The following is a 15,580-nucleotide window of genomic DNA, read 5'->3' as shown; positions in this document are numbered from 1 at the left end:
CCTCCTGTCAGTTGTTTAATTGTCCACCATCCTGCCATTGGGTGTGGCAGGATTGCAGAGGTTCGATTTGATCCATTGGTTGTGGGATTGCTTAGCTCTGTCCATCGCATGCACTTCTGCTTTTTGGCATGAAAGTAGTTCCGTGTTATAGTTTCACCAGGTTGACATCTTGTTTTTAGGTATGCCTGGTGGTGCTCTCCTACGCATTTCATTGAACCAGGGTTGATCTCTCGGCTTGATGGTGATTGTAGAGTGAGGGATATGGTGGGCCATGAGGTTATAAATTGTGGTTACATATAATTCTGCTGCTGCTGATAGCCCACAGAGCCTCATGGATGCCCAGGTTTGAGCTGCTAGGTCTGTTCTAAATCTATCCCATTTAGCGTATTGATAGTGCCTCACAGTGTGATATCCTACCCTCAACATGAAGGTGGGATTTAATCTCCACAAGGACTGTGTGGTGGTCGTGGAAAGATGCATCTGCAGTAGGTAGATTGATGAGGACAAGGTTAGGTGTGTTTTTGTTGTTTCCCTCACCACCTACCACAGACCCAGTCTAGCAGCTATGTCCTTTAGGACTCATCCAGCTGGGTTTTTAGTGGTACTACCAAGCCACACTTGGTGATGGATGTTGAAGTCACCCACCAGAGCACATTCTGTGCCTTTTCCACCTTCAGTGCATCTTCCAGCTGTTGTCCAACATGGAGAAGCACTGATTCATCAGCTGAGGGAGGGCGGTACGTGGTAATCAGCAGGAGGTTTCCTTGCCCATGTTTGACCTGATGACACGTGACTTCATGGGGTCTGGAGTCAATGTTGAGGACTCCCAGGGCAACTCCCTCCTGACTGTGTATCACTGTGCTGCATAGCCAGGGATGGTGATGCCTGGGACATTGCAAGATATAATTCCGTGATTATGACTATGTCAAGTAGCTGCTTGACTGGCTGTGAGACAGCTCTCCCAATTTTGGCACCAGCCCCCAGGCGTTAGTAAGGAAGACTTTGCAGGATCAACAGAGCTGAATGTGCCATTGTCATTTCAGGTGCCTGGGTCAATGCTGGGTGGTTTCATTCCTTTTTGACTTTGTAGTGGTTTACTAGGCCATTTCAGAGGGCAGTTTAGAGTCAACCATATTGCTGTGGGTCTGGAGTCACATTTAGGCCAGACCAGGTAAGGACGGCAGTGTACCAGGTGGGTTTTTACAACAAGTGCTGGAACTGGCTTTTAATTCCAGAATAATTAATTGAATTGAAATTCCACCAGCTGCCATGGCAGGATTTGAACCCACATCCCCAGAATATTAGCCTGGGCCTCTGGATTGCTAAACCAGTTACATTTCCATTACACAACCATATCCTGTCTAATCATAGCTACAGAATTGCCAACAACAACTTTTCTTTTTATTCCCACATCATTACTTGGTATCCCCCAAGGATCAATCCTTGGCCCCTCACATCTACATGCTGCCCCTCGGCAACATCATTGGAAACCACAATGTCAGGTTCCATATGTACATTGACAACACCCAGCTCTGCCTCACCACCACCTCTCTCGACCCCTTTAAATTGCTTATCCAACATCCAGCACTGGACAAGCAGAAATTTCCTCCCAATTCAATACTGACCTGACTGAAGTCATTGTCTTCGGCAACAAGCTCTGCTCCCTAACTACCAACTCCACCCCTCTCCGTGGCAACTGACCCAGACTGTTCAGAGCCTCAATGTCATATTTGACCCCGGGATGAGGTTTCAACCACAAATCGGTGCCAACACTAAAACTACGTCCGTAACATCACCCGTCTCCATCCTTGCTTCAGCTCTTCTGTTGCTGAAATATTCATCCATGCATTTGTTACCTTCAGACTTGACTATTCTCACACACTCCTGGCTGGCCTCCCACATCCTCTCCTCCATATACTCAAAATCAACCAAATCTCTGCTGCCCGTGTCCTAACTTGCACCAAATGCTCACTGATCTACACTGGCACCCGATTAATCAATGCGTCAATGTTAAAATCCTGATCCTCATTTTCAAATCTCTCCATGACCTGGCCTTTCCCTATCTCTGTAGTTTCGTCAAGCCCTATAACCTTCCAAGAAATTAATGCTCCTCGAATTCCGGCCTCTTGGACATCCCTGATTTTAATCACTCCATCATTGGTGGCTGTGCCTTCAGCTGCCTTGGCCCTAAGCTCTGGAACACCTCCCTTAAACCTCTCTGCCTCTCTACCTTGCTTTCCTCCTTTAAGACGCTCCTTAAAACCTACCCCTTTGACCAAACGCTTGATCATCTGCCCTAAAATCTTCTTATGTGACCCAGTGTCAAATTTTGTCTTATAATATCTCTGTGAAGCGCCTTGGTCCCTATTGCTATGTTAAAGGCGCTATCAAGATACAAGTTGTTGTTATTGTTGTATTACAACTCCCCTCTAGCGCAAGTGAAACTATCTTTAAATTGCTTCATCTGTGTAGGAAGTCCCATGCTCCTATCAAAGTCAATTGACACTCAGAGCTCACTTTGTGTACTTAATGAACCTGAACCTCAAAATCAAAAGCTGTGGCAGAACAGAAATCTGCCTAATTTGGATGGGTACAAACTGTACATTGTTCATTCTCCAGCCTCCACAACATTAATGAAAATTTCACCCAGATAACATACAATGCTTTACACAACTTACCTTACTGTAAAAAATCAACTCTCAGTAGTTTACAATGTTATTTATTGTTTTATTTTAATATATTTTTGTAGGCAATGCCGGTGATATCAGAAAAAGGGAAGGCTGGTGAGTAGATTTGTATCTTACTTCGGAACCTGTGATATTCCTTCAAACCCTTCCCTGTTCGGTCTTTGCTTTTCAAACAAGTAGCAAATTTGAAGCCTTGTGTGTTTTTTCGTGGAATGTATGACATTTAACTGAACTTCTGTCAGGCATTTTAGTTTATTCTATAACCTCTTAATGTGCACATTATCCTATTACATCTGCAGGTGTGGGAAGTTTACATCTATCAGCTATAAATGATTCTGTCTATGTGTGAATAGAGTTGGCTCACTTCGCTGTGCAGGCACATTTCTCATCAATTCTGTAGAAGTGGGTTTCAAATTAACATGTGTGGGGTGTTTTCACTTGGTCAAGGATTCCAAGCTTGGACTTCAAAGAATGTATTTTCGGTCCTTTATTCTCCGCATGCAAATCTTTAATGGTCAAAGACATATTCTTGGGTGCAGAGTTTAGTGAAGATTTACATTCCGACAGAGCTTTCTTAATTCATCAGTCACCGTGCCAGATTGCTGTGTGGGAAAGGATGTTGTTTTGTTTTGGAGGAACAAATGCCACATTGCTAGGATGTTAGCGTATAAATAGCAAAATCTGTATATTTTTGCATTTTTTATGCTGCTGTTCTTCTGCTTTCTTTTCATCGAAAATTTCCATGCACACTGACTGTTCTCATCACAAACTGTCTCCTTGCCTTTACTGCCCAATGATTAGAATTTACATGCATGAGGTGTTTTTCCTATTGCTGGGCTTTGGTTATCTGATGGGAAAAGTGCTCACTCAAGGTTCATTAGTATATTAAAAAAATCAGATTCCAAATGCTGCGTATGATGGAATTGGGAATATTTCAGCTTCCCGAATATTTTTGTTAATAACAGGACAACGTGTTTTGAAGCTTCCAGTTGTAGTTCCCCTGATAATTTAGTAAGTTAACCCCTTTAACGACTTGGTACTAAGCCATTTATGGATGACACAGTGACTGGACTAGCGTTCCAGAGGTCCCAGTGTAATTCTCAGGGACCCGGGTTCAAATCCCACCACGGCAGATGGTGAAATTTAATTCAATAAAAATCTGGAATGAAAAGTTTGATGATGACCACGAAACCATTGCTGATTGCTGTAAAAACCCATTCACTAATGTCCTATAGATCTGCCAGGTCTAGCCTACATGTGACTCCAGGCCCACAGCAATGAGTCTTAAATGCCCTCTGAATAGGGCAATTAGGGATAGGCAATAAATGCTGCCCTAGCCCACATCCCATGAAAGAATTTTTTAAAAATCAGGCAGATCAGGACATGAAAGAAGCAACAAATTGTGAATTTTTCCTCCCCCTGTGCAGTTCCATCCATTTAACTCACTTCTGGAGTTTTTATAGAGAGCTTAGTGAAGTGGTATCCATTACAAACTGCTTAATTCTAATCCTATCCCTAAAACCTGCATGAGGATCAGACCTATTCTCATCCGACTTCTGGCTCTCAGATCATAATTGTAATGAGTTTGGGCAATCTGGAGCCCAAAGTAGAACACTCCTTCTAATCCAGCACGAAATCTCACTCAGTTGTGAGAAATAAAAAAAATTGTGCCATATTGGTTTTAAAAAATGGTGAAATAAAGAAAGAGCACTAGGTGGTCTTCAATGCTTGGGACTGAAGTACATTATTTGGGTATAGTGGAGATGGTATTGCTGGGACTGTAACCATGCTATGTTGACATTGTACTGCTTCAAACTAACACATGTGCCAACAATGAGAAGTGTTCCCTTTCCCAGAACTTCAGTGAGTGAAAAATTTTAAATAAAATCATAACATGACATTGTTCCCAATTTTCTGCAGAATTATCAACTAGTCAGACAGAAATGTTGACCAAGAGGTAGCTTTGTAACAAAGCATAAACCAGTGGGAACCCTGTTTTATATATTATGTGGCATGCACCATATCTTTTCACGTTTTAAAGTTGGGTATTTGGTTGTATTGAGCACCAATTATAGACTAATAGATTATAAACAGCCCAAATTATTAGGAATCATAAACACATGTTGAACAAAATGTCCTCGAGAGTTTAGAAACTGTGATTTCAGGGTGCTTTGTAATAGTTTTGTTCTCTGTTTTATTATATGGAACATTATGAACTGGTCAAAAAAGCATGCACCTCACTGAGGAAAAGAAGCTTTCAGTGCAAAATGCAAAAGACACTCTGTACAGACTATGCTTAATCAGTTAATAATCTGTTTTGAATCATCCCCTCCCTTGACATTTCTTTCCATTTAATCAGTTGGTGGGAAGTTCAGGACTCAAAACAATGGCAAAAATAACTTTATCCTTTTGCTTTCAGTTGAATAAACAAAAATAATAAAACATCTCCATGGCTCCTTAATTAACTCAATACTGATTAAGAACTGAAGAACTCCCATTGGCAACTGACTGAATGAATGCATGTCTGTGGTAATAGTTTGGATTTTAATTCCTTGTTGAGTTCTATCTTCCTATGCGTTCTCCTTCATGCTCATTGTACAGAAATCATTTTATTGAGTTCTCCATTTTGGGTAATTAATCAGCTCTTTAACGTGAAAGCATTAGAGACAATGCAGAAAAGATTCATGAGTATGGTTCCAGGGATGAGGAACTTTAGTTACATGGATAACTTGCAAAAGCTGGGGCTGTTCTCCTTGGAGATGAAACGGTTAAGAGCAGATTTGATAGAGGTTTTTGAAATTACGAGGAGTTTAAGCAGCATGGTTAAGGGGAAAACTGTTCCCATTGATGGAAGGATTAAGAGCCAGAGGACACAAAGTTAAGGTGATTGGCAAAAGAAGAAACAGTAACATGAGGAAGAATATTTTAATGCAGCACATGGTTAGAATCAGAAGTGCTCCACCTGAGAGTGTGGTTGAGGCAAATTCAAACATGGCATTCAAAAGAGAAATGGATAATTAACTGAAGTAAAAACATTTGCATGACTTTGGAAAAAAGGCACAACAATAGGGCTAAGCAAATTGCCTCCTCCTGTGCCATAACCACCCTATTCTAATCGTGCAAATCCACACTATAGTTCCTGATCCTGGATGTGCTACGGTAATGATGCAGAGTTACAGAGATCACAGGAAAAAAACAGCTGACCATAATTACAAAGCTATTGTTTGATTTGAGCTCTGGCCAATTTGCAACTAAATTGATTGTTTCGCACAGAAGTGATATAAGGATGACCACTGTGGAAAATTGAATTGTCACATAGTGCAAAGTGAGAGGACTCTTCTGACGATGTGGTCACACCACATTGCTGAGGTTGATTCCTAAAGTTTTGGAAAGCAACAACAATAAGTCCTCACTTAAAGTTGTAGTTGCATTCCTGAAAAGTGCGACTTTAAGTGAAACGGCTTTAGGCAAATCAGATTTTCCAATTTCAGCTAATATAAAAACTGTAATTAGGTTCTGTTGGCTTTCACACCAAAACAACAAATTAAAACATTATATCATATAAGTTGAAATACTTTACATTGCTAAATTCCTATATTGGTAAATGAAATAACTTTTAAAATAAAATACATTTGAAAATATTTTTTAAAACACTAACTTTCTACTTATCTCCCACTCGCTGCCAACCCTGTTCACCACTGATCCTGCTTTCCTAACCTCCCACTCGCCACACATCCTGCTCCCGGACCTTTCTTCTTACTGCGACTGTCTGGTTCATGGCCTTTATGCTCCCTGGCCCTCCATCTCACTGCCCACCCTCCAGGCACGCATCCTCTCCCACTCTCTAACCCGCCCTCTTGCTGCCGACCCTCTGAGTTTGTAGGCTATCCCGCTCTCTGGCCATCCCTCTTGCTGATCCTTCCTCTCACCGAACCTCCCGCTTCCGACTCTCCCACTCATTGCTTCTGTCTCCTGAACCCTGGCTGTGAGCTTGATCCTGCAAGTTGAAGCTGCTCCTCCTGCCACTCACTGCTCATCTCCAGAGTCCTCGCTTGCAGCAAGGGTTCAGGAGAGGGTAGTGGCGAGCGGGAGAACCGGTTTGCAGGAGGTTCAGTGAGAGGAAGGGTCAGTAAGAGAGAGGGCCAGGGAGCAGGAGAGTCCAGGGGGTCAGCAGCGAGATGGTGGTTTAGGGAGGGGAGAGGCCGTGAGCCCAGAAGGTTGACAGTGAGATGGAGGGCCATGGAGCAATAGAGATCACAAGCCTGGCGGGTTGGCAGCAGGTAGGTTATAGAGCAGGAGAGCCTGCAAGCCAGAGCGTCAACAGTGAAAGAGTGTATTCGGGTGCAGGAGAGGCCATTCCAAAGTGATCGGTCACAGGCCCTTATGTCAGACCAGCGCAAACTGACCTTAAAACAAAACTCATGATGCTAAAGAGGAATACAGGTCCCATTAAATGACCAATGTGAAAGTGAATCAACATAAAATGAGGACTTACTGTAGTTTAACTTGTGCTGTATCTAATTTGAGAGTGCCGTCTGGAAAATGTCAGCCTGTGATCATTGTTGCACTCTTGTCTCTGTGTGTCAGGAGGTTGTGCCAAGTCCCACTCCAGGGACTTGAACACAAAATCTCTACTGACACATTAGTCTACGACTGGAGAAGTACTGCACTTTTGGAGATATAGGCCGGGATTCCCCAGCCCCACTGCAGACAGGACCTGGCACGGGCAAGGCGGCGCCCCAGCCAGCAGTCCATTGACTTGTGGTGGGACCAGAAGATCCTGGTGGCGGGTGGGTAGGGAAAATTCTGCCCGCAGTCTTTCATTAAACTGTGACGCTGTCAGCCATCTGAGCTGGATGTAAAAAATTTCAATGCACCTTTCAAAGGAGAGCACCGGAGTTCTCGTTGGTGTCCAGGCAAGTATTTATCCCTCAGCCAGTATCGCTAAAGCAAACTATCTGGTTATTAATTCATTGCTGTTTGTGGAAGCTTGCTGTGCACAAAGTGATGGAAAGTGTGATGGAATACTCTCCAGTTGTCTGAATGAGTGCAGCTCCATCAACACTCAAGAAGCTTGACACTACTCAGGAAAAAGTAGCCTGCTTGACTGACATCCCATCCACCACCTTCAACATCCACTCCCTCCACTACCAACGCACACTACCATCTACAAGATGCTTTGCAACAACGCACCAAAGCTCCTTCAACAGCACCTTCCAGAACCGAGATTCTACCTCTTCAAAGGACAAGGGCAGCAGTTTCTTGGGAACACCATCACCTGCAAGTTCCCTTCCTAGCCACACACCATCCTGACTTGGAACTATATCGCCATTCCCTCACTGTCGCTGGTCTAAAATCCTGGAACTCCCTTCCTAACAGCTCTGTGGGCGTACCTATGCTGCATGGACTGCAGCAGCTCAAGGCGGTGGCTCACCATCACCTGCTCAAGGTCCATAAAAATGCTGGCCTAACCAGCAATGGCCACATCCCATGAAAGATCTTCCAACCCGATAGTCTCCCAAACTCGGACGGCCCACATCTACCTCCTACCCAAAATCCACAAACAGGACTATCCCGGCAGACCGATCATGTCAGCCTGTTCCTGCCCCACGGAACTCATTACTTGCTATCTTGACTCCATTCTCTCTCCCCTTGTCCAGTCCCTTCCCACCTACATCCGTGATTCCTCTGACACCCTACATCATATCAACAATTTCCAGTTCCCTGGCCCCAACCACCTCCTCTTCACCATGGACGTCCAATCCCTCTACACCTCCATCCCCCACCAGGATGGTCTGAGGGCTCTCCGCTTCTTCCTCGAACAGAGGCCCGAACAATCCCCATCCACCACTACTCTCCTCCGTCTGGCTGAACTTGTTCCCACACTGAACAATTTCTCCTTAAACTCCTCTCACTTCCTACAAATAAAAGGTGTGGCTATGGGCATCCGCATGGGCCCCAGTTATGCCTGTCTCTTTATGGGGTATGTGGAACATTCCTTGTTCCAGTCCTACTCCGGCCCCCTCCCACAACTCTTTCTCCGGTACATCGATGATTGCTTTGGTGCTGCTTCATGCTCTCGTTTGGACCTGGGAAAATTTATTAATTTTGCTTCCAATTTCCACCCCTCCATCATTTTCACATGGTCCATCTCTGACACTTCTCTTCCCTTCCTTGATCTCTCTGTCTCAATTTCTGGTGATAGACTGTCCAACAATATCCATTACAAGCCTACCGACTCCCACAGCTACCTCGACTACAGCTCCTCACACCCCGCTTCCTGTAAGGACTCCAACCCATTCTCTCAGTTCCTTCGCCTCCGTCGCATCTGTTCTGATGATGCCACCTTCAAAAACAGTTCCTCTGACATGTCTTCCTTCTTCCTTAACCGAGGTTTTCCACCCACGGTCGTTGACAGGGCCCTCAACCGTGTCCGGCCCATCTCCCACACGTCCACCTTCACACCTTCCTCTCCCTCCCAGGACCAAGGTAGGGACCTCTTGTCCTCACTTACCACCCCACCAGCCTCCGCATTCAAAGGATCATCCTCCGCCATTTTCGCCAACTCCAGCATGATGCCACCACCAAACACATCTTCCCTTCACCCCCCGTGGTGCCATTCCGCAGGGATCGTTCCCTCCGGGACACCCTGGTCCACTCCTCCATCACCCCCTACACCTCAACCCCCTCCCACGGCACCTTCCCATGCTACCGCAGAAGGTGCAACACCTGCCCCTTTACTTCCCCTCTCCTCACCGTCCAAGGGCCCAAACACTCCTTTCAAGTGAAGCAGCATTTCATTTGCACTTCCCTTAATTTAGTCTACTGCATTCATTGCTCCCAATGCGGTTTCCTCTACATTGGAAAGATCAAACACAGACTGGGTGACCGCTTTGCTGAACACCTTCGGTCTGTCCGCAAACCAGACCTCTCTGTCGCTTGCCATTTCAACACTCCACCCTGCTCTCATGCCCACATGTCCATCCTTGGCTTGCTGCATTGTTCCTGTGAAGCTCAACGCAAACTGGAGGAACAGCACCTCATCTTCCGACTAGGCACTTTATAGCCTTCCGGACTGAATATTGAGTTCAACAATTTTAGATCATGAACTCTCTCTTCCATCCCCACCCCCTTTCTGATCCCCCCCCCCCCCACTTTTTTTCCAATAATTTATATAGATTTTTCTTTTCCCACCTATTTCCATTATTTTTAAATGTATTTCCATCCATTGTTTTATCTCTACCTTTTAGCCTATTTCAATCCCTTCCCTTCACCCCACCCCACCCCCACTAGGGCTATCTGTACCTTGCTTGTCCTGCTTTCTACCCTTAATTAGCACATTCCTCAGATAATATCACCACCTTCAACAGCTCTTTGTCCTTTTGTCTCTGACATCTTTTGGCTATCTCCACCTATCACTGGCCCTCTATCCAGCTCTACCTGTCCTACCCCCGCTTAAACCAGCTTATATTTCACCTCTTTTCTATTTTTACTTAGTTCTGTTGAAGAGTCTTACAGACTCAAAACATTAACTGTGTTCCTCTCTGCAGATGCTGCCAGACTTGCTGAGTTTTTGTTTTGGCTTTCCAGCATCTGCAGTTTTTTGCTTTTATTTTTAAAATGGCTGTTGCATTTCCAATACCACAACAGTGACTTTAATTCAAAATACTTTATTGGCTGTAAAGTGCTTTGGAAAGTCTGGCATTGTGAAAGGTGTTAAATAAATGCAAGTCATTTTTTGTAGGAAGGTCAGGAAAGTGCAAAAGTTTCCCTTTCTCAAAGCTGGAACTTCCTATCTTGAGAAGCAACAATTAAAATTTTTACAAAGTAATTTTATTGAACTGTATTTTTCATGTTAGCTATGTAAAACAAAATTGAAAATCGTGCCTTCCATGGCTTAGATGAGTTTAAACCTCTGACTTGGAGATGAAAAGACAATATTTTAACATGAAACATCATTGTGTCACACTCTTGAGGCAGTATTTTAACAGTTAAATTATAATTTAAAATTAGCTATTCCAAGAGAATCACATGCCTGACACAGATTGAACTCTCATGTCCTTTCATTATATGATGACATAGATTCTGTTATGGAAATAGGATAAAAAGGTCAAAGGTTGTACTTATCCTTTGGAGGTTATGATCTCTGAACCCCCTTTGGAGACATTTAACTTTAGTTACTCCACTACAGTAGGCATGAGGCAACATCGCATTTGTTTTAACATATGCAATGCTTTAGAATGTAAAAGAACTATGTCACATGTGTTTAATAAAATTTTGCATCTCTTTGAACATTTTTTCCAATATTACAATAGATGAATTAACCACTAGCACAACAGTCGAAACATACCAAATGAAGTCCTGTATTTATAAATCACTGAGAGAAAAAGAAGCATTAAAAACCTCCCAATGTGCTTCATCAATAAACGCAATGCATTGAGCCTTGAAGGATGAAATTAGGAAGGTTAATGGAAAGCTTGGCCTATATCAGGAGGTTTTAAAAAAAGAGATAGACTTGCAGACATGGAAATTTACAGAGGGTGTTTCAATGAGTAACACTTAAGTCTTCAACATCGGGGCAAAGGCGAAAGGATGCATAGATGATGCAAAACAGGGAAAGTTTCTTGGGAAGGCATATAGGGCTGGGGGGAATTGGAGAAAGACAATGGAGGATTTGATGACCAGCAACTTGGGAGATAATTATGCAATACTTAAATTGAATGAGTTCCATTCCCCAACATGAGCTTCTTGTATCAACCTTGTCTCAGTGGTAGCACTCTTGCAGCAGAAGGTCAGTAAATGTGTCCACATCCCATTACATTGTGTGGTGATCTCTCTTACCAGTGCTGTCATAGACAAATGCATCTGTGACATGTAGATGGGTGGGGACATGCTCAAGTAGGTTATTCCCTCTTGCTGGCTCTCACACCTGCTGAAAGGCTAGTTTGACAATTATCTCCTTCAGGACTTGGTCAGGAGTGGTATTATTCAGCTATGCTTGGTGATGGACATTGAAGTTCATCAACCAGAGCACGTTCTGTGCTCTTACGAGCTCTCACACAAGAAATAACAGCAGGATATAATTGTGTTAGAAGCAGTTCAGAGAAGGTTCACTCGACTCATTCCTGGGAGGAGGGGCTTATCTTATGAAGAAAGGTTGAACAGTTTGGGCCCATACCCATTAGAGCTTAGAAGATTGAGAGGTGACATTATTGAAACATATAAGATCCCAAGGGGGTTTGATGGGTTCGATACTGGGAGGACCTTTTCGCACGTGGGAGAGACTAAAATCAGGGGACACAGTTTAAGAATAGGAGGCCTATCGTTTAAGACAGAGGTGAGGAGAATTTTTTTCTCTCAAAAGGTAATTAGTATGTGGAATGCTCTTTCCCAGAAAGCAGTGGAGGCTGGGTCATTGAATTTATTCAAGACAGAGCAAGACAGACCTTGGATAGGCAAGGGAGTCAAGGGTTATGGAGGCAGACAGCAAAGTCTGAGACACAACCAGATCAGTCATGACCTTATTGAATGGTGGGGCAGGCTCAAAGGGCTGAATGGCCTACTCTTGCTCCTAAGTTCTATGTTCCTATGTTCCTAGGAGTAGACCATACACCCTCTTGAGTGTGTTCCACCATTCAATATGATCATGGCTTATCTGCCTCAATTCCACTTTCCTGCCTTCTCTCCACATCTCTTGATTCTCTGAGAAACCAAAAGTCTATCTACCCCAACATTAAATATACTCAACAATGGAGCATCCACAATCCCCTGGGATAGAGAATTCCAATGATTCAAAGGCCTCTAAAGTAAAGAAGTTTCTCCTCACCTCAGTCCTAAATGGTCGACTCCTTATCCTGAGACTGTGCCCTGTGTTCTAATTCCCTGATCAGGGGAAACAACCGCTTAGTGCTTACCTCATCCAGCCTCTTCAGAATATTTTATGTTTTAATGAGATCACCTGTCAGTCTTCTGAACTCCAGATGGTATAGGCTTAATTTACTCAATGTCTCAGGATAGGACAACTCTCTTATCCCTCAGAACCAATCTAAAGAACCTAAACCCCAGTGTTACCTTCAGTGGTTTCTCAAGGTGGTGCTCAACATGGAGCAGTACTAATTCATCAGGAAGTGGTAATCAACAGAAGGTTTATTTGTACATTTTTTCACAAAAAGCCTTAAAAGACTTAATAGTGACATAGTGAATGTTGGAAACTCCCAGGGCCACTAACACGGACTCTATACCATTATGCTCACCATCCAGGATGGTGATGGAACAGTTTGGGGCATTGGCTGATAGTCGTAGTCAGAATCATATCCATGTGAGGTTGTTACTTGTCTATTCTGTGAGACAGCTCTCCAACTTTGGCACCAGAAACTGGATGTTAGTGAGAAGGTTACAGCAGAGCTGTCTGAGCTGGGTGTGCCTTTGCCACGTCCTGATTTGATGACTACATTACGATTGAGTGGCCAGTGTGGTTTGATTGGTGGTTTTCTTGTTAGACCACTTCAAAGGGCAGTCAAGAGTCAACCACATTGGTGAAGAGCTGAAGACAGACATAAGCCAAACTGAGTAAGGATAGCAGGTTTCCTTCCATAAAGGACATTGGATGTTTTCAATAATACAACAGTATCATGTTCATTTTAACTGATTCCAGTTTTTTATTTCCACATTTAAACGGAATTCAAATTCTGCAGGGCATGCAGGAATATGGGCTTCCTTTTTTTATTGAGAAAATATAGCATTTGTGTGTATTTGATCATTCAATGTACAAAACAATTGATTTAAACAACCGATACCTCAGCTGAGCAATGGTATTTAAAGTAGGACTAAAATTAAAGAACCAAAGCAACATAGTTACTTCAGAAAAGCACTTGGAGTATTTTGCTGCAGGAGAAAATAGGCCCTTTATGGAATTTAATAACTGCAACATCAAATGTAAAAGAAATCTAAATGACAGAACACTTCCATTTCACACTATAATCTACAATAAAGGGTTTCCATTTCTTCATGGCGTGGTGGAATGATCTAAGGGTCAGAGCACAGGATGGGGATGGAACGGTATCCTGCGCCCCTTTAGGATACAGATCAGAACACAATGACCTTTAACAGCAGGTTGATGCATCAGCGACTGTGAAACATCAAAGCCCAGCTGGTCGCTACATTCAATGGAATGTTTTTAATCTATGTTGTAATACTGGTTCTAATAACACAGAAAAAGAGATGGAAAAGAGTTTGAAGTTTTATTTTTATAATATTTTGAAAAGATTGTTTTATATTGCACCGTTAATTAAGATAGTGTGCCTCTTGTCAACACAAGTTGGCTGCAAAGATGGCCGTCAATACACATCTACACACGAGCACTGGTCCACACATGCGCAGGAAACCAATGATTCTGTGCCCAATGTATGGATTTGATTTGTTTAACCATGGTCTGCAACCTTAATTGCAGAGCTGATTCTGACTTGTGATCCTGAACAAAAACGTATGTAATTCATCATTAAAATGTTGATATGGGAGAGAAAAATATGGGATAGAAGTAGGATCGGGATTCATATTATTAAAATTTTGATATGGGAGAGAAATAGGATTGGGATTTGTTTTATCCTCAGGACACTGAACCCGATGCTCCTCAAGTTTCCTGCAGTGATCAGCTAGACAAAGTCATTTCTCAGAACTCTTTTCTCCCCAACACCAAGATATTCTTATTCCATTCTCTCCCCTTTTTTCCTCCTCTCCTGAAGATGCTGCTGCTTATCAGACTTTATATCAAACTTTATCGGTTCTTATTAGGTTTGCTGCGAGTTGTAATTTTGCTTTAAAAAAAAATGAGAAAGTAAATGGAGAGGACGAGGATCACACTGAGGTTGGGGGAACGAGTAGAGCTCTGATCTCCATCGCTCGCAAAGCCATCATGTTGGTACAACTGAGCATGCTCCATGTTGGCCGCAAACACAGCCTTGTTAGTAATGCTTTAACCCTGAAGATTTCTGAAACAAAACGTAACTGATAAAATGCTGAGCAAGCTGTAACAATCGATTGGACGCGGGGCTGAATTTTCAAATCTCCTGCCAGCAAAAGCGGAGCTGCAGCAGCCTGAAAGTGGGGCGTTCAAACTTACCGCCCTCTTGCCGCTGTTACAATGAGCCCCACCATTTTGCTGGGATGAGTGCCCACTTGAAGAGAACACCTTGCTGATTATATTTTTTAAGTTGGCGTCAATGTTGCTTTAGGGCTTTACAGAGCAGAGCACTGCACACACTCTGGCCTTTATCAATTGGCGGCCGAGCCTACAAGTGCTTGAAAAATTGGAACTGCTTCATATTTATAGAGGCCAGGCAGATATCCTGATACTGTGCTGACCCAGAATGCCAGCCTACCTGGGAATGCTTGGTTTCTGCCTAAATACAGTACCTGTTCCAAATGAAGCTCAGTGGACCAGGCCTCTAGACAGTATACACTCTTACTGTATGTTATATTTTGAGTCTTGGTGTCCTATTCAACTCTGGGGCAGTCACAGCCAATTTGCCCTCATATTCCAGCAAGAATCAGGAGATAGCAATCAGAAAAAAGAACTCTAACTGATTTGTATGTTCCCAAGCCTGATAAATTTGGCATCCCTGTTACCAGCATGTATGATTGGAAAAAAATTCAGAACAGTCCAAGAATCAAAATATGGGGAGCTTCTGCTCTGTATAGCTTAGCTAAAGATTGTCTTGGCAAATAAGCTTTCAGAAGAGCTGGGCAAAATATTTTGAACTAATTTGATTTACAATGTAAAATAAGTGAACTTGAATCCCATTGTGCCTTTTCTTTGGGAACAAAAAGATGGCAAAAGCTGCAATTCTGTGGGCTATACCCTGTGCCCAAACAGTGCAAGACGTAAGAATGATGCA

General features: G+C 43.1%; 1 protein-coding gene across 5 annotated transcripts in view; it reads left to right on the top strand.

Moving 5' to 3' along the window:
• The window catches only part of dlc1 (DLC1 Rho GTPase activating protein), a 585,847-nt gene that overhangs the window by 334,289 nt on the left and 235,978 nt on the right, over positions 1–15,580 (top strand). For all 5 annotated transcript variants that reach the window (XM_078548306.1, XM_078548283.1, XM_078548313.1 and 2 more), the window contains one exon: positions 2,750–2,783. In XM_078548306.1, coding sequence (XP_078404432.1) covers positions 2,750–2,783 — 34 coding nt within the window. The remainder of the gene's footprint in view (positions 1–2,749; positions 2,784–15,580) is intronic.

This window comes from Cetorhinus maximus, chromosome 1 (assembly GCF_964194155.1).
Source record: "Cetorhinus maximus chromosome 1, sCetMax3.hap1.1, whole genome shotgun sequence".
NCBI classification, from domain to species: Eukaryota; Metazoa; Chordata; class Chondrichthyes; order Lamniformes; family Cetorhinidae; genus Cetorhinus; species Cetorhinus maximus.
Note: the sequence above shows the minus strand (reverse complement) of the source record. Positions and strands in the feature narration are given on the sequence as shown.